Below are 19,477 nucleotides of genomic sequence, written 5' to 3' on the forward strand. Positions count from 1 at the left end.
AGCTTGAATAACTTTGTATAACAAAATAGTCATACCAGATCCCTAAGAAAGTCCCATTTCTTGGCTCCCATGTCGTAAAGCCCCACGCCACCATCCATGAAACAGCAGACAGCATGACCGGGAGGAAGAGAGAAGGCTTGATTCTGAGTCAGGGTTGGAGGGGGAACAGCCTCACTAGTAGATGATGTATGAAGGTTTTTGGTAGGGGAAAGTGGTGAAAATGCTACACATAAAAGACAAAATATATATTGGTTAGGTATCCTGGATAACAGCTTCCTGGAGTACAATTCAAAGTGTAGTATGTACATTCTTTAGCTTTGAAAAGCTGAGAAGTCCACACAGAGAATGTGTGCAGGAAATTTTTACCCATGCATGCAGTTATAAAATCCAACTGCACCCGCCATCCCCACCCCAAAAAGCTCATTTATATTTATAATTACAATTACAGTTCTTATAACCTATCGTTCCCATTAACTGGTTCTATGCAGCTAAACGAGGTATGGAAATATAACCACATCAAATCATCTCGTAATATAATTATAAAATACCTTACATCATTTGCTTCAAATATTTCTGAAGTAAGAATGATTTCATGTGTTTTCAAAATAACACATAAGCAGGTAATTTCTTAACATATACAGGAATCATATTCAACATAAAAACAGCCGATAAGAAAAAGAACTCCCAAAAATCTTTTCATACAGAGTTCCCCTACAAGAAAGAAAACTTAAGATTAATCAATCTTTGACCAAAATGATTTTTATAAGAATAGATATTACATCTCTTAATTGAACAGAATCACCATTAATACATTTAAAAACAAAAACACAAGAAATGTTAAAAATAATTTGTGCTGTGACTGGCAACTAGTGTAATTTCATAAATGCTGGTGAGATGTGACCAAATTTCTTTAATCTAAAAATGAATCTGGCCGCTGCATTTTGCAGTAGCTGGATTTTCTTCTGCAATGTCAGGGTGATTCCATTATAGATTGAATTGCAGGAATCTAATTGCATCAGGAACAAGCTTTGCACTAAAAGGCAGAACTGATCTTCCCAAAAAAAAAAAAAAAATTGTCAAATGAGCTGTCTTGAGCCTATTAAAAAAAAAAAACCTTTCTATATAAAAGCTGAGTTTCAAACGATAAAAATGAGTCTAAAATAATGCCCATAACTTTAGAAGGTCAGTCAAGTGAAAGACATCTGGAATTATATCTAGATGATTAATATGCCATAATAGTACCTTAGGTTTTCTTTTACAAAGCCACACTACTAATTCTCGGTGCGGGAAATGAGAGAAAGTCCATTCAATTCCTATGGGCTTCCTCTCATTTTCCATGCTTTGTAAAGAAGCCCTTAGTTTTTTTATGTAAATTTAGCAATTGTAATTTAGCCCACATTTCTCTTATTGATACAATTTAGGACTTCTGATAGGTCAAGCTTAGGTCAGACAAAGTGGGTACCAAGACAAAAATGTGTATAGCATACAAAAATAAGACCATCTGATTCTAGCTTAATTTGACTCGGAGAGCTCATAAAAATATTAAACAAGGTCAGTAATGCAGCATGCAGGTAAATGTATGCCTGCATGCTATAGAGCTACATAAGGGTTTGGTACAGTCCTAATCACCTGTCTTAGCCACTTGTGACAAGCTAGAGCAAGGTAATATAAAGTCACTACGGACCTGAGTTAGTCCCACAGCAACCCCTTACATTTGAGGTGAGGACTTTGAACCCCTGAGTGGGAGGAAGTAGCCGGCAGTGAAGCTACAAGGGAGGTGATTGGGGGGGGGGGGGGGCTAACACTTCTGTGAGATACTGACATAATTCCCTGAAAGCTGGGTACAAGTGACAGGTGCCCAGGGACTGAGTAAAATAACCATCATTTGCATGTGATCTGCATAGGTGGATGGACTGGGAATTGTGGGGGGAAATGAAATACTCAACCTAACCTCAAGGGTGGGACTAAGATAGGACCTTGTGGTTGATGGGGGTGGGGGGGTCAGAATTGGAGTTCATTCTCTCCCTCGCCTGAAGAGAACAGAGGACTACTCATTGGTGCTGGCTGACCAAGGAAACAATTAGCTCAGAAATCATCTGCACTTCATCTCAGATGGTGAATCTGATTACCAGACAGAGTTATAACCACCAAGTATGTGATACCATTTGTGAACCCCTTGTCTAGGCGTCACCAGGCCTGGATTCCATCATTCGGACAGCAAGAATGCGTGTCCTGATTGGGCCAAAAGAATCACCTGAGGACTATGGACCGAGGTCTGCTCAGAACCTTTGCTGGACGCAAAAAAAAAAAAAAGGAGATTTTACTTGGCACTAAACTAGAATGGCAGCTCTGCTGACAGCTCTTGAAAAGACACTTTAGTATGGGTGAAGGATGTCCTTCGCTATGCCTCCGTCCCTGCAAGGGCAGTTGAGGACATCCTTCGTTATGCCTCCGTCCCTGCGATGGCAGTTGAGGACGTCCAAAATGTGGATGTTTCTGTGAGGACGTCCATGCCTGGATGTTTCTGTGAGAAGGACATCCATGCCTGCTATGCCTCCCTCTGACATCCCCTTTATTTATTTGGATTTTGGATCACAAGTAGCAGCAGTGGGATTTGAACCGGCCACCTCTGGATTGCAAGACCAGTGCTCTAACCAATAGGCCACTCCTCCACTCCACTCCCTTGAAATTTGGCCGCCCCTGTGGGGGGGGGGGGGGGTGCAGTTCAGGACGTCCAAAATGTTTGAAAGGACGTCCACGCCTTCGCTATGCCTCCGCTGACACACACATACCTCCCCTCCCAGGGACCTGCATACTGCTGCGATGGACCTGAGTATGACATTTCAGGCTGGCAAAAAAAGTTTTTAAAGTTGTTTTTTACAGGGTGGGAGGGGGTTAGTCACCACTGGGGGAATCAGGGGAGGTCATCCCCAATTCCCTCCGGTGGTCTTCTGGTCAGTACACGCACCTTTTTGAGGCTTTGTCGTAAGAAAAAATGGACCAAGTAAAGTCACCCAAGTGCTTTTCAGGGATGCCCTTCATTTTTCCATTATCGCTCGAGGATGCCCGTCTGTTAGGCACGCCCCAGTCCCGCCTCCAATACGCCCCCAGGAACTTTGGTCATCCCCACGACAGGAAGCAGTTGGGGATGCCCAAAATCGGCTTTTGATTATGCTGATTTGGGCAACCCGAGAGGATGCCCATCTCCCGATTTGTGTCGAAAGATGGGCGCCCTTCTCTTTCGAAAATAAGCCTACAAGTAGGTAGGAAATGTGACGGCAAGAGTCAGAAGGATGCTTGGGTGCATAGCGAGAGGAATGGCCAGCAGGAAAGAAGGTGATAGTGCCTCTATATAAGTCTCTAGTCAGACCTCATGTGTAGTACTGTGTACAATTCTGAAAATCGTACCTGCAGAAAGATATGAATAGGATGGAGCTGGTCCAGATGGCTACTAAAATGTTCACTGATCTTTGTCATGAAGTATATTGGGACAAAATTAAAGATGTGTACTTTAAAAGAAAGGTGGAAGAGGAGCAATATAATAGAGACATTTAAATACATTTGTGGCATCAATGCACAGGAAGCAGGCCTCTTCATTTGAAAGGAAACACTGGAATGGCAGGCATAACATGAATGAGAAAGGGGATAGACTCGGGAGTAATCTAAGGATGCATGGAACGGCCTTTCTAGCAGAAGTAGTGGAGATGAGGACTGAATCTGAATTCAAAAAAAGCATAGGAAAAGCATCAGAAATCTCTAAGGAAGAGGAAGGGATTGTTTGGTTTATGGTTTATTAGGATTTGCTTTACTATACCATGTCAAAGCAGTTTACATTATAAAATTAAAGAAAAGAAGAACAGAAATCCATCGAGAGTACAAGACATTCAAGCTACATTCAAAACAATCTAATAAATAGTTTCTTAGGTACAATTGTCCATGATCACTAGGTCACCTAAGGTTTCAAAAGCCAGCTTAAATAGGTGTGGTTTTAAAGCAGCCCTGAACTTTTTATATGAAAGATTAGCACAGAGAGTCGAGGGAGTGAATTCCATAAGGATGGAGCAATAAAGTACTGGGTCCAATGTTCAACAGATATGACGGCTGTAGTGGAGGGCGGCCACTCAAAACTCAAAGTCCTAGATTTCAAGCATGCTGACTTTACTAAAATGGGGAAATACCTGAGGAAGGAGATGATGGGCTGGGAGGAAGTACAAGAAGTGGAAGGACAGTGGTCAAGGCTGAAAGAAGCTATAAATAAGGCCACGAACCTTTATGTAAGGAAAGTAAATAAAAGCAAGAGAAAAAGGAAACCGATGACGTATGTGTTAGGTGACGAGAGTCTGATAGGTACGGACGGGGAGAGGGATCTTGGGGTGATAGTATCTGAGGATTTGAAGGCGACGAAACAGTGTGACAAGGCGGTGGCTGTATCTAGAAGGTTGTTGGGCTGTATAGAGAGAGGTGTGACCAGCAGAAGAAAGGGAGTGTTGATGCCCCTGTATAAGTCGTTGGTGAGGCCCCATCTGGAGTATTGTGTTCAGTTTTGGAGGCCGTATCTTGCTAAGGATGTAAAAAGAATCGAAGCGGTGCAAAGAAAAGCTACGAGAATGGTATGGGATTTGCGTTACAAGACGTATGAGGAGAGACTTGCTGACCTGAACATGTATACCCTGGAGGAAAGGAGAAACAGGGGTGATATGATACAGACGTTCAAATATTTGAAAGGTATTAATCCGCAAACGAACCTTTTCCGGAGATACGAAGGCGGTAGAACGAGAGGACATGAAATGAGATTGAAGGGGGGCAGACTCAAGAAAAATGTCAGGAAGTATTTTTTCACGGAGAGAGTGGTGGATGCTTGGAATGCCCTCCCGCGGGAGGTGGTGGAGATGAAAACGGTAACAGAATTCAAACATGCGTGGGATAAACATAAAGAATCCTGTTCAGAAGAAATGAAACCTCAGGAGCTTAGCCGAGATTGGATAACAGAGCCGGTAGAGGGAGGCGGGGACAGTGCTGGGCAGACTTATACGGTCTGTGCCAGAGCTGATGGTGGGAGGCGGGGATAGTGCTGGTCAGATTTGTACGGTCTGTGCCCTGAAAAAGACAGGTACAAATCAAGGTAAGGTATACACAAAAAAGTGGCACATTTCTTGGACAGACTGGATGGACCGTGCAGGTCTTTTTCTGCCGTCATCTACTATGTTACTATGCAAATTTTAATGAGTGCCAATTAACTTCAATAACTGGTTGTTAGTAGGGCTGTGCCAAATATTTGTATTTGATTCGACCCCAAATAGTGCCCCGAATACATTATTCGTGTTTAGCTGAATAGTGATTTAAATTCAAATATGAATAATTTGGGACTCTACTGTGATAAATCCTACTTGACCTCCGATTTCACGTTGCTTCTTTAATTATGTTAAAGCTCAATGCCCATTATTCATATTCGGTATATGTATTTGGCCTAATATTAAAATACTAGTAAAAAAGCCCCGTTTTTGATGCAATTGAAACGGGGGCTAGCAAGGTTTTCTTCTGTGTGCATGTGGGAGTGTGTGTGTCCCTGCCCCCTCTCCCCTCCTCCCTATGAGTCCTTCACTGTTACAGAGAGAGCGATTTGATTTCGTGCTTTGCTGTCCCCTCCCCCCTCAGAGTCCTTCACTGTTACAGAGAGAGCGATTTGATTTCGTGCTTTGCTGTGTTTTTTCCTTCACTGTTTGTGTTAGAGAGAGAGCGAGGGCGGGGCAGACACTCATGGGGAAACCGGATATCTCTCCCCCTTCACACTTCCGGCTGGAGGCTTCATAGAACGTTGGTGGTGCCTTTTATATATAGAGTTGCTATTCGGTACAGCTTTGTTCATAGCATTCAATTACTGATGGTTCAGAGCTCATTATCCAATTTATCTGCATGTGCATCTCAGAAGCACACCCACAGTCGGGCATGCAACTTTGGGCACCATAGATAGAATCCGGGAGACTGTGTCTAGCAGATTTCAGAATTCCATGCAACACTGCACAAATCAGACAATGATCCTACGACAAATCAAAGTGATCGTAGAGCTTAGTGGTTGGTAAGGATGAGCACACTTGGTAAGCCATATGGTCTTTAATCTGTCATCATTTTCTTTGCTTCTATTTACATTTCCTAGCATGCTAAACAGATATGATCTGGTCCTATAAGTTGACATAAGGAAGAACATATTTATATCACTTTAGAAGTGGCGAGGGTGTACTGGGAATAGGGCCTAAATATATACAGCGTGTAGCAATACTCAGACACTATTTAGATAAATTTATCCCCATAGGTTGGCTACAGAAACAGAAGTTCTAACTATATTCATATAAACTTAGGACCAAATATTAAACAACCCAACATACATGCATAAGTTGACTGACTATATAAGTAAAGATATCCATACAAATTGTATGAATATTTTTACATGTGTGACATCCAGTTCAATATTTCCCCCTTACTGTGGCTTCAAGCTTCTCACTTGCCTATGTTCTGACAGTCTACCACTGTCATATTAAAAAAAAAAAAGAAGAAGCTATTTTTCACTATGTAAAAAATAGGAAAATGTTCTATTGTACAAACTGCACCCTCCACCCAAGCAATCCTGAAAACTAAAAATTATTACAAATATGAAGATATGCCATATCTAATATAATAAAAGGCACCCTCAACGTTCTGAGGACAACGTTCTGAAGTCACTCAGACTCCCAGAACGGTTCGTAAGTTCGTGGTGGTGAAGCCACTGAACGACTTGCTGCCCCGCCCTCGCGTCAAACGTCATGACGTCGAGGGCGGAAAACCAACAGAAAAATGAAAGCAGGGACCGCATCAAGGAAGGGGGAGGAGTAGGGAAACACGCGGAGCGTGTTTCCCTACTCCTCCCCCTGCCAAGGAAACGCTGGCTACCAACCGCGCCGCGCGCGCCTCAGGTAGCCCCGCCCCGACCGCCCGAGCACCACTCTCCCTCCCTCCCAAGTTCAGCAATGCGCGACGGCGACGTGGTGGGGGCGCTCCGCCCCAGATGTCAGCGGGTGGGGGGTGCTGCGAGTCCGCTCCCGGCGCTGTCCTGCCTTTAAAACCCAATTTGAAGCGCTGGAGTAACTGGCAGCAGCGCCTCGCGTCTGCCCTTCTACTAAAAATCTCTTCGACGACGTCATTGGGCCTTCCCACATTGAGTCCCGCCCGCCCTCGCGGTAATTGGAAGTTACCTGAGAGGAGGGCGGGACTCAATGTGGGAAGGCCCAATGACGTCGTCGAAGAGATTTTTAGTAGAAGGGCAGACGCGAGGCGCTGCTGCCTGTTACTCCAGTGCTTCAAATTGTTTTTTTTTTTTAAGGCAGTGAGGGTGGTGGGCCTGGGCGGCAGGAGAATGGAGCTGGTAGGTGGGGAGGGACTCAGATGGGAGAAGGGTGGGGGGGAGGGGGTTCTCAAATGGGAAGGAGACTGAGGTGGGAGGGGTTCATGGATGAGAGAAGCAGAAGGGGTGGGGAGGGGGTTCTTGGATAGTTGAAGGGGACGGGTGGGGAGGGGACTGGGGTTCTTGGATGGGAGAGACTGGGGAGGGGGTTCTCGGATGGGAGAAGGGGACGGATGGGGAGAGGACTGGGATTCTTGAATGGGAGAAGGGGACTGAGGTGGGGAGGGGGTTCAAGGATGGGAGCGCTTCATGAAACCCCATACACACACACTCACTCTCTCATCTGGCAGCGCTTCCTGTACCCCCTGCCCCCCCCCCCCCCCCCCCACACACACACACTCCCTCACTCTGTCATCTGCCATTGCTTCCTGAACCCCCCCCCCCACACACACACACACACACATACTCACTTACTTTCATCTGGCAGCGCATCCAGAATCCCCCACACCCCTCTTCTTCCAAGCTGAACCCCTCCAACACATCCCCCCCACCCCACACACACACTCTCTCTCTCTCTTCCTCTCCTCCAGCACACCAATTGCTTAGGTGCAGTGGCAGCAATCTCAGACACCAGAAAAAGAGGGGGGCCTGACACCATAGAGAGAGAGGGAGGGAGGGAGGTATCTCTGTCACACACACACACACTCTCTCTCTCACAGACAATGTGTTTCTGTCTCTCACTCTCATACACTCTATGTCTCACATTGTATCACATTCACTCTCTATGTGTCACACAGTCACTTACATACTCGCTTGGTCTCATACACTCAGTCTCACAGACAATCTGTGCCTCACACATACTCTCATTCACGCACACACTGTATCTGTGTGAAACACACTCTCTCTCTCTCTCTATCACACTGTGTCTCCCATACGCAATTGCACACACTCTCATTCTCACACACACACTCTCTCACAGACACGCTCACACCCAGACTCACTCTCTCTCTCACACACACTCACACTTTCACTCTCTCTATCACACACAGTCACTCTCACATACACTCTCCAAAACATACACATTATGAGGAAAACCTTGCTAGCGCCCGTTTCATATGTGTCAGAAACGGGCCTTTTTTACTAGTTGCCAATAAAATAGCAGGCTGTGCAAACATTTTCAGTGGAACTCTCTATGGATTATCATAAGTTTGGTTGCACATTCTTACCACTACGTTAGTTGAGAGTAGACTTTTAGTTGACTCAATAGCTACATGAACTACATTCTGAGCAATTAAGTACTGTATAGTTTTTAAAATAATACAAAAAAAAACCGTACAAGAATACACTTTCATACTTACATTTTTTCCCTGGAGGAGAATTTAGTACATGTAAAGCATGGAAGCCTGTCTTCTTAAGTTTAAAATTATCTATGGGTGTAGTTCTTGAAACATTCCATACACGCAGCACACCAACCTGAGAATCTGATGAAGTAATCAGTTTTTATTAATTACTCTCTGTCCATAATTATAAATCATGTCAAAATACCTTTTAGCACTATTTTAAACAACACAATCCTGAATGTTTCTAAATCTCTATCAATTTATTAAAAAAAAACAAAAAACTAGCAAACATCTGTTTCCAATGTGTTAAAATAAATCCTAGAATATAAGAAGGATGCATAAAATATTTAGGGGCTCTTTTACTGATGCGCTAAGAAATAGGCTTAACATGTTTTAACACAGGTCTTTCCTGCACACTAAGTCAATTTCTATTGCATCCCTTAAAAAGAGAAGGGTTTTTTTCAGGTCCTACGCTTTTTCCATTACTATGCGAGACCTGCAAAAATATTAATAGGGAGCACTTACTGCCTCCTGTTTAGGAGATGCTATGTGCACCTAGCTAGATAACGCTTTCAGGCACATCCCCTGCCCATGAAATGCCCCCAAAAAACAAAAACAAAAAATTTAGTGGTGCATGATTAGCGCATGGTGACAGGCAAATTACCGCAAACTGCTTTGCAATGTTTTTGCAGTAAGCCTTTTTGTCGTATTCTAAGTGCACTTTAATCAAAGGGCCATTTAATTTTGCTCGCAAAAATCTTCAGTGAAGATGTCTTAGCTTGTCAGGCCTAGGCTGCAATATATGCCTTGAGCAAAGAGTGAAAAAAAATTATGTAAATGAGCACCAGCCACCCTTAGTGTCTCACTGGTTTGTTTGATCACACAGCCCATCTAGATGTCTATTTGTACTGTACTGGTTTTCAGTCTGAAACTGTTGATTTATAAAGAAAAAGCAATCCAGTCACAAACTCCCTCCAAACATGCATAAATGTCCAGAATACCAGCATCTATGCGCTTGTTTGTGTGCATATGTGTGTATATGCCAATAATTCCAGTTTTTCACTATTCTATAAAATGGCATCTAAATGCAATGGCGTGTAGATTGAAGGTGGGTGTTCACATGTGAGGGGGCTAAGTGAAGCATGGACGGGCCACACAGTTATATAGCGAATGCTACATACCTGTAGAAGGTATTCTCCGAGGACAGCAGGCTGATTGTTCTCACTGATGGGTTGACGTCCTCGGCAGCCCCCTCCATCGGAAAGTTTACTAGCAAAGGCCTTTGCTAGTTCTCGCGCGCCCATGCGCACCGCGCATGCGCGGCCGTCTTCCCGCCCGAAACCGGCTCGAGCCGGCCAGTCCAGTATGTAGCAAAACAATACACTTCAAGGGAAGACTCAACTCCAAAGGGGAGGCGGGCGGGTTTGTGAGAACAATCAGCCTGCTGTCCTCGGAGAATACCTTCTACAGGTATGTAGCATTCACTTTCTCCGAGGACAAGCAGGCTGCTTGTTCTCACTGATGGGGTATTCCTAGCCCCCAGGCTCACTCAAAACAACAACCATGGTCAATTGGGCCTCGCAACGGCGAGGACATAACTGAGATTGACCTAAAAAATTTACCAACTAACTGAGAGTGCAGCCTGGAACAGAACAAACAGGGCCCTCGGGGGGTGGAGTTGGATCCTAAAGCCCAAACAGGTTCTGAAGAACTGACTGCCCGAACCGACTGTCGCGTCGGGTATCCTGCTGCAGGCAGTAATGAGATGTGAATGTGTGGACAGATGACCACGTCGCAGCTTTGCAAATTTCTTCAACGGAGGCTGACTTCAAGTGGGCTACCGACGCAGCCATGGCTCTAACATTATGAGCCGTGACATGACCCTCAACAGCCAGCCCCGCCTGGGCGTAAGTGAAGGAAATGCAATCTGCTAGCCAATTGGATATGGTGCGTTTCCCTACAGCCACTCCCCTCCTATTGGGATCAAAAGAAACAAACAATTGGGCGGACTGTCTGTGGGGCTGTGTCCGCTCCAGGTAGAAGGCCAATGCTCTCTTGCAGTCCAATGTGTGCAGCTGACGTTCAGCAGGGCAGGAATGAGGACGGGGAAAGAATGTTGGCAAGACAATTGACTGGTTCAGATGGAACTCCGACACGACCTTTGGCAAGAACTTAGGGTGAGTGCGGAGGACTACTCTGTTATGATGAAATTTGGTGTAAGGGGCCTGGGCTACCAGGGCCTGAAGCTCACTGACTCTACGAGCTGAAGTAACTGCCACCAAGAAAATGACCTTCCAGGTCAAGTACTTCAGATGGCAGGAATTCAGTGGCTCAAAAGGAGGTTTCATCAGCTGGGTGAGAACGACATTGAGATCCCATGACACTGTAGGAGGCTTGACAGGGGGCTTTGACAAAAGCAAACCTCTCATGAAGCGAACAACTAAAGGCTGTCCCGAGATCGGCTTACCTTCCACACGGTAATGGTATGCACTGATTGCACTAAGGTGAACCCTTACAGAGTTGGTCTTGAGACCAGACTCAGACAAGTGCAGAAGGTATTCAAGCAGGGTCTGTGTAGGACAAGAGCGAGGATCTAGGGCCTTGCTGTCACACCAGACGGCAAACCTCCTCCACAGAAAGAAGTAACTCCTCTTAGTGGAATCTTTCCTGGAAGCAAGCAAGATGCGGGAGACACCCTCTGACAGACCCAAAGAGGCAAAGTCTACGCTCTCAACATCCAGGCCGTGAGAGCCAGGGACCGGAGGCTGGGATGCAGAAGAGCCCCTTCGTCCTGCGTGATGAGGGTCGGAAAACACTCCAATCTCCACGGTTCTTCGGAGGACAACTCCAGAAGAAGAGGGAACCAGATCTGACGCGGCCAAAAAGGAGCAATCAGAATCATGGTGCCTCGGTCTTGCTTGAGTTTCAACAAAGTCTTCCCCACCAGAGGTATGGGAGGATAAGCATACAGCAGACCCTCCCCCCAGTCCAGGAGGAAGGCATCCGATGCCAGTCTGCCGTGGGCCTGAAGCCTGGAACAGAACTGAGGGACTTTGTGGTTCGCTCGAGATGCGAAGAGATCCACCGAGGGGGTGCCCCACGCTTGGAAGATCTGTCGCACTACCCTGGAACTGAGCGACCACTCGTGAGGTTGCATAATCCTGCTCAACCTGTCGGCCAGACTGTTGTTTACGCCTGCCAGATATGTGGCTTGGAGCACCATGCCGAGACGGCGAGCCCAGAGCCACATGCTGACGGCTTCCTGACACAGGGGGCGAGATCCGGTGCCCCCCTGCTTGTTGACATAGTACATGGCAACCTGGTTGTCTGTCTGAATTTGGATAATTTGGTGGGACAGCCGATCTCTGAAAGCCTTCAGAGCGTTCCAGATCGCTCGCAACTCCAGAAGATTGATCTGTAGATCGCGTTCTTGGAGGGACCAACTTCCTTGGGTGTGAAGCCCATCGACATGAGCTCCCCATCCCAGGAGAGACGCATCCGTGGTCAGCACTTTTTGCGGCTGAGGAATTTGGAAGGGACGTCCCAGAGTCAAATTGGAGCAAATTGTCCACCAATACAGGGATTTGAGAAAACTCGTGGACAGGTGGATCACGTCTTCTAGGCCCCCAGCAGCCTGATACCACTGGGAGGCTAGGGTCCATTGAGCAGATCTCATATGAAGACGGGCCATGGGAGTCACATGAACTGTGGAGGCCATGTGGCCCAGCAATCTCAACATCTGCCGAGCTGTGATCTGCCGGGACGCTCGCACCCGCGAGACGAGGGACAACAAGTTGTTGGCCCTCGTCTCTGGGAGATAGGCGCGAGCCGTCCGAGAATCCAGCAGAGCTCCTATGAATTCGAGTTTCTGCACTGGGAGAAGATGGGACTTCGGATAATTTATCACAAACCCCAGTAGCTCCAGGAGGCGAATAGTCATCTGCATGGACTGCAGGGCTCCTGCCTCGGATGTGTTCTTCACCAGCCAATCGTCGAGATATGGGAACACGTGCACCCCCAGCCTGCGAAGTGCCGCTGCTACCACAGCTAGGCACTTTGTGAACACCCTGGGCGCAGAGGCGAGCCCAAAGGGTAGCACACAGTACTGGAAGTGGCGTGTGCCCAACTGAAATCGCAGATACTGTCTGTGAGCTGGCAGTATCGGGATGTGTGTGTAGGCATCCTTCAAGTCCAGAGAGCATAGCCAATCGTTTTGCTGAATCATGGGGAGAAGGGTGCCCAGGGAAAGCATCCTGAACTTTTCTTTTACGAGATATTTGTTCAGGGCCCTTAGGTCTAGGATGGGACGCATCCCCCCTGTTTTCTTTTCCACAAGGAAGTACCTGGAATAGAATCCCAGCCCTTCTTGCCCGGATGGCACGGGCTCGACCGCATTGGCGCTGAGAAGGGCGGAGAGTTCCCCTGCAAGTACCTGCTTGTGCTGGAAGCTGTAAGACTGAGCTCCCGGTGGACAATTTGGAGGTTTTGAGGCCAAATTGAGAGTGTATCCTTGCCGGACTATTTGCAGAACCCACTGGTCGGAGGTTATGAGAGGCCACCTTTGGTGAAAAGCTTTCAACCTCCCCCCGACCGGCAGGTCGTCCGGCACTGACACTTGGATGTCGGCTATGCTCTGCTGGAGCCAGTCAAAAGCTCGCCCCTTGCTTTTGCTGGGGAGCCGCGGGGCCTTGCTGAGGCGCACGCTGCTGACGAGAGCGAGCGCGCTGGGGCTTAGCCTGGGCCGCAGGCTGTCGGGAAGGAGGATTGTACCTACGCTTACCAGAAGCATAGGGACCAGTCTTCCTTCCCCCGAAAAATCTTCTACCTGTAGAGGTAGAGGCTGAAGGCTGCCGGCGGGAGAACTTGTCGAATGCGGTGTCCCGCTGGTGGAGAGACTCTACCACCTGCTCGACTTTTTCTCCAAAAATGTTGTCCGCACGGCAAGGCGAGTCCGCAATCCGCTGCTGGAGTCTATTCTCCAGGTTGGCGGCACGCAGCCATGAGAGCCTGCACATCACCACACCTTGAGCAGCGGCCCTGGACGCAACATCAAAAGTGTCATAAACTCCTCTGGCCAGGAATTTTCTGCACGCCTTCAGCTGCCTGACCACCTCCTGAAAAGGCTTGGCTTGCTCAGGGGGAAGAGCATCAACCAAGCCCGCCAACTGCCGCACATTGTTCCGCATGTGTATGCTCGTGTAGAGCTGGTACGACTGGATCTTGGCCACGAGCATAGAAGAATGGTAGGCCTTCCTCCCAAAGGAGTCTAAGGTTCTAGGGTCTTTGCCCGGGGGCGCCGAAGCATGCTCCCTAGAACTCTTAGCCTTCTTTAGGGCCAAATCCACAACTCCAGAGTCATGAGGCAACTGAGTGCGCATCAGCTCTGGGTCCCCATGGATTCGGTACTGGGACTCAATCTTCTTGGGAATGTGGGGATTACTTAGTGGCTTGGTCCAGTTCGCAAGCAATGTCTTTTTCAGGACATGGTGCAAGGGAACAGTGGACGCTTCCTTAGGTGGAGAAGGATAGTCCAGGAGCTCAAACATTTCAGCCCTGGGCTCGTCCTCCACAACCACTGGGAAGGGGATGGCTGTAGACATCTCCCGGACAAAGGAAGCAAAAGACAGACTCTCAGGAGGGGAAAGCTGTCTTTCAGGAGAGGGAGTGGGATCGGAAGGGAGACCCTCAGACTCCTCGTCAGAGAAATATCTGGGGTCTTCCTCCTCTTCCCACGAGGCCTCACCCTCGGTGTCAGACACAAGTTCACGAACCTGTGTCTGCAACCTCGCCCTGCTCGACTCGGTGGAACCCCGTCCACGGTGGGGGCGTCGAGAGGAAGAGTCCCTCGCCCGCATCGGCGAAGCTCCCTCCGCCGACGTAGTCGGGGAGCCTTCCTGGGAGGTGGCCGCGGTCGGCACCGCACGCGGTACCGACGTTGGGGACCTCAACCTGGGCGATGGGCCAGCCGGCGCCACGCTCGACGGCACCGGTGGCGCAAGCACCGCCGGTACCGGAGGGGTAGGGCGCAACAGCTCTCCCAGAATCTCTGGGAGAACGGCCCGGAGGCTCTCGTTTAGAGCGGCTGCAGAGAAAGGCTGAGAGGTCGATGCAGGCGTCGACGTCAGAACCTGTTCCGGGCGAGGAGGCTGTTCCGGGCTGTCCACAGCGGAGCGCATCGACACCTCCTGAACAGAGGGTGAGCGGTCCTCTCGGTGCCGATGCCTGCTGGGTGCCGAATCCCTCGGCGACCCAGAGCTCTCGGTGCCGACATGGGGAGGAGACCGGTGTCGATGCTTCTTCGACTTCTTCCGAAGCATGTCACCGGAGCTCCCCGGCACCGACGAGGAGGACGTAGAATCCATCCGTCGCTTCCTCGGGGCCGAGACCGAAGAAGGTCGATCCCGGGGGGGCTGTACCGCAGGAGCCCTCAGGGTAGGAGGAGACCCACCCGAAGGCTCACCGCCACCAGCAGGGGAATGGACAGCCCTCACCTGCACTCCTGACGATGCACCTCCGTCCGACGACATCAGCAGACGAAGTCTCGGTACCACCGACGTCGATACAGTCGCCCGATGCCTCGGCGCCAATGCAGAGGCCCGATGCCTCGATGCAGTAGATGGAGCGGCAGCCAAGGAAGATGGTCCGGATGCTGACGACGTCGATGCACTCGATGCCTCCGGTGCCGATGCCGACGAAGAGCCCGAGAACAAAACGTTCCACTGGGCTAATCTCGCTACCTGAGTCCGCCTTTGTAACAGGGAACACAGACTACAGTTCTGAGGGCGGTGCTGGGCCCCTAGACACTGAAGACACGCAGAGTGCCTATCAGTGAGCGAGATTACCCGGGCGCACTGGGTGCACTTCTTGAAGCCGCTGGAAGGCTTCGATGTCATGGGCGGAAAAATCACGCCGGCGAAATCAAAAGCCGAAATGGCGAAAATTGAAGCACCAAAATTTAGAGGGAGAAAAATCTCGACCGAGGCCAAAAAAGGCCTACCCCGACAACGAAAGAAAACTTACGGGGCAAAAAAACTGAGAAATACGGGAAGGGCAGAAAACCCAAAAGGGCCTTCCGGAACACTTCCGGAGCGCTTCCCGAACTTTTTTTGTGAAAAAGAGATGAAAAACACGTCGAAAAGGACGCGCGAGGTCGACTCTCTAGGGCACGAACGGCGTAACACGACCGTACCGAGCGCGGACGAAAGAAGACTGGCCGGCTCGAGCCGGTTTCGGGCGGGAAGACGGCCGCGCATGCACGGTGCGCATGGGCGCGCGAGGACTAGCAAAGGCCTTTGCTAGTAAACTTTCCGATGGAGGGGGCTGCCGAGGACGTCAACCCATCAGTGAGAACAAGCAGCCTGCTTGTCCTCGGAGAAGCATAAATTACAGAGTAGGAGAGTAGCCTAATAGTTAATACAACTGGGCTGAGAACCCGGGGAACTGGGTTTGATTCCCACTACTTAACCCTCCATTGCCCCAGATACAGAAAAAAAAAAAAATATCTAAAGACTGTGACTCCACTAGGGACAGAGAAAATACTGCCATATAATGAATGTAAACTGCTTTGGTTGTACCACAGAAAGGCACTATATCATATCCATGACTCTTTGTCCTTTACTACAATTTACATACATTATATAGAAATCTAGGCGTGAGCATTTACTCCAGCTCTATGGCTGGTATAAGTGCTCATGCCTAAGTTATACGTGCATTATTTTAAGTAAGCTCCAGATGGACATCATGTAGTTACTTAAATATAGGCACCATTTTATAGAATTGCCCTCCATGGGGTAATTCTATAAAGAGGGGCCTTCTTTTTAGATACCAAGAAGGCACCAATTTGTAGCCCATCTTATTAAGAAAACTAATTTTCACTAGAGGCACATCTTGTCAGATAAATCTGATTGACTTCTTTGACTGGGTGACCAAACAGTTGGATATGGGGGGGAGCGATAAATGGTGGTGTACTTGGATTTTAGCAATGCTTTTGCCACAGTTCCACACAGGTGACTGAAAAGTAAATTAAGTGCCCTCAGTATGGGCCCTAAAATGACTGGGTTAAAAACTGGTTAAATGGAAGGAGACAGAGGGTAATGGTAAATGGAGTTTGCTCTGAGGAAAAGCGAAGTTATCAGTGGTGTACTGCTTGGGCTGGTTCTTTTTAACATCTTTGTGAGCAATATTGCGGAAGGACTGTCTGGTAAGGTTTGTCACTTTGTGGATGAAACAAAACTCTTAATAGGGGTAGACACCCTGAAGAGTGTGGATAGCATGAGGAGGAATCCAACAAAACTTGAAGAATGGTCCAGAAATTGGCAACTAAGATTTAATGCTAAAAAATGCAGGGTCTTCCACCTGGGTTCCAAAAATCTAGGGGAACAGTATACAGTACGGGGGTAAAGTACTTCTGTGTACAAAAGAAGAGTGGGACTTGGGGGTGATCATATATGATGACTTTAAGGTGGCCAAACAGGTAGAAAAGGCGACAGTCAAAGCCAGAACAATGCTGAGGTACACAGAGAGAGGAATGGTCAGCAGGAAAAAAAAGTGCAATAGTGCCCTTGTATAAGTCTCTGGTGAGGCCTCATTTAGAATACTGTGGAGTCGGTCAAGAGGGCGGTTATAAAACTGGTCAGTGATCTGTGCCATAAAGCATATGGGGACAGACTTATAGACCTCAATAAGGAGGTCTATAAGTCTGGAAGAAAGGCAGGAGAGAGGAGATATGATAGACACCTTTAAATATCTCTGTGGCATTAATGTACAGGAGGTAAGCTTTTTCCAAATGAAGGAAAACTCTGGAATGCGAGGGCATAGGGTGAAATTAAGAGATTATAGACTCAGGAGTAATCTAAGGGGACTTCTGGGTACAAATTTGAACTAAGACAATTCTCAAATTGTAGACAGAAGGGGTTGTCTATGTTGCTGTCTGCCCAAGTGAAATGATTTACTTTGGTACGACCAAAAGAAAATTCAATGTACGGATTATTGAACATAAGAGTGCCCATAAGAGATTGTTGAAAGACAAGCCATTGGTAGAACATTCTGTGCAGGTGGGCCATTCATTTGATGACTATAGGTTCTGTGTATTGACAAAGCCACATCCGTCATGCAGAGGGGAGATGCTGACTTCACGATATTGTGCACTGAGCAGAGATTGATTTTCAGAATTGGTTTCATGACGCTACATGGACTAAATCTGGAAAGTGACCTTTCTGTGCTCCTTTAATTAATTAATTATGCATTGCTGTATTTATTATATTGCCTTTTGATTTATTTATCCATTGCAGTTTCTATTAATTTATTTTTGTATTTATGGGTTTATATAATGTATATTAACATTTAATATTTGTATTATGTTTTTATGTTCATATTTATTATTATTTCTCAATGGTTTCAGTTAATTAACATTCTATTTATTTGCATGTAATTGGTTTGATCAGCTTTTTAGGTGTATGCCTTTAAGGATTACATTTATTTATATCGAATGCCTCTTTATATAATTTTTAAAATTTCTTATGGTGTTTTTTTATTCAATTTTTAGTTTTTATTTATTTATTATGCATTATGTTGCTTTTCCTGAAATGCAATGACACCACTGGAACACAGAAGTAATTCGCGCCAAAAGTCATGACATTCTTTAGTGTTTTTTTTTAGCAAATTATGGTGTCTAAAACTTAAATGTACAACTTTTCAACTAATCTGAAGATGGGCTTTCAAATGCCACCTTTAGTTTGTAAGTCGGTGCAATTTTGAATTTTCAGGGTTTTTGATGTGCAAGGCAACTTTTAAAAGTAAGTGCACAGCTTTCTGTCTATTTATAGGAAAGATTTTATGTAGGAACGGTTCCTTTTTAATATAGAAGATATTATTTATATTATATTTCAACTGTTTTTATTGATGATTCAACATTATAGGGTATGATACATACCTGTAGCAGTTGTTCTCCGAGGACAGCAGGCTGATTGTTCTCACGACTGGGTGACGTCCGCGGCAGCCCCCACCAACCGGAAATAAGCTTCGCGGGACGGTCAGCACGCAGGGCACGCCCACCGCGCATGCGCGGCCGTCTTCCCGCCCGTGCGCGACCGCTCCCGCCAGTTGAATGACTAGCAAAAAATATGAAACACACAACTCCAAAGGGGAGGAGGGAGGGAAGGTGAGAACAATCAGCCTGCTGTCCTCGGAGAACAACTGCTACAGGTATGTATCATACCCTTTCTCCGAGGACAAGCAGGCTGCTTGTTCTCACGACTGGGGTATCCCTAGCTCTCAGGCTCACTCAAAACAAGAACCCAGGTCAATTGAACCTCGCAACGGCGAGGGTATAACAGAAATTGACCTACGAAGAACAACTAACTGAGAGTGCAGCCTGACCAGAATAAATTCGGGTCCTGGAGGGTGGAGTTGGATTTACACCCCAAACAGATTCTGCAGCACCGACTGCCCGAACCGACTGTCGCGTCGGGTATCCTGCTGGAGGCAGTAATGAGATGTGAATGTGTGGACAGATGACCACGTCGCAGCCTTGCAGATCTCTTCAATAGTGGCTGACTTCAAGTGGGCCACTGACGCTGCCATGGCTCTGACACTATGAGCCGTGACATGACCCTCAAGAGTCAGCCCAGCCTGGGCGTAAGTGAAGGAAATGCAATCTGCTAGCCAATTAGAGATGGTGCGTTTCCCGACAGCGACCCCTAGCCTGTTAGGGTCGAAAGAAACAAACAATTGGGCGGACTGTCTGTTGGGCTGTGTCCGCTCC

The 19,477-nt window shown here is 47.4% G+C and overlaps 1 protein-coding gene across 1 annotated transcript in view; it reads right to left on the bottom strand.

Moving 5' to 3' along the window:
* WDR17 (WD repeat domain 17) overlaps window positions 1–19,477 on the bottom strand; it is a 272,532-nt gene that overhangs the window by 176,921 nt on the left and 76,134 nt on the right. Inside the window, exons 6-7 of the mRNA XM_030191530.1 lie at window positions 8,734–8,856; window positions 36–223 (exon numbers count right to left, since the gene is read on the bottom strand). Coding sequence (XP_030047390.1) covers window positions 36–223; window positions 8,734–8,856 — 311 coding nt within the window. The remainder of the gene's footprint in view (window positions 1–35; window positions 224–8,733; window positions 8,857–19,477) is intronic.

The sequence above is a fragment of the Microcaecilia unicolor genome, chromosome 2, assembly GCF_901765095.1.
Source record: "Microcaecilia unicolor chromosome 2, aMicUni1.1, whole genome shotgun sequence".
Taxonomy (NCBI): Eukaryota; Metazoa; Chordata; class Amphibia; order Gymnophiona; family Siphonopidae; genus Microcaecilia; species Microcaecilia unicolor.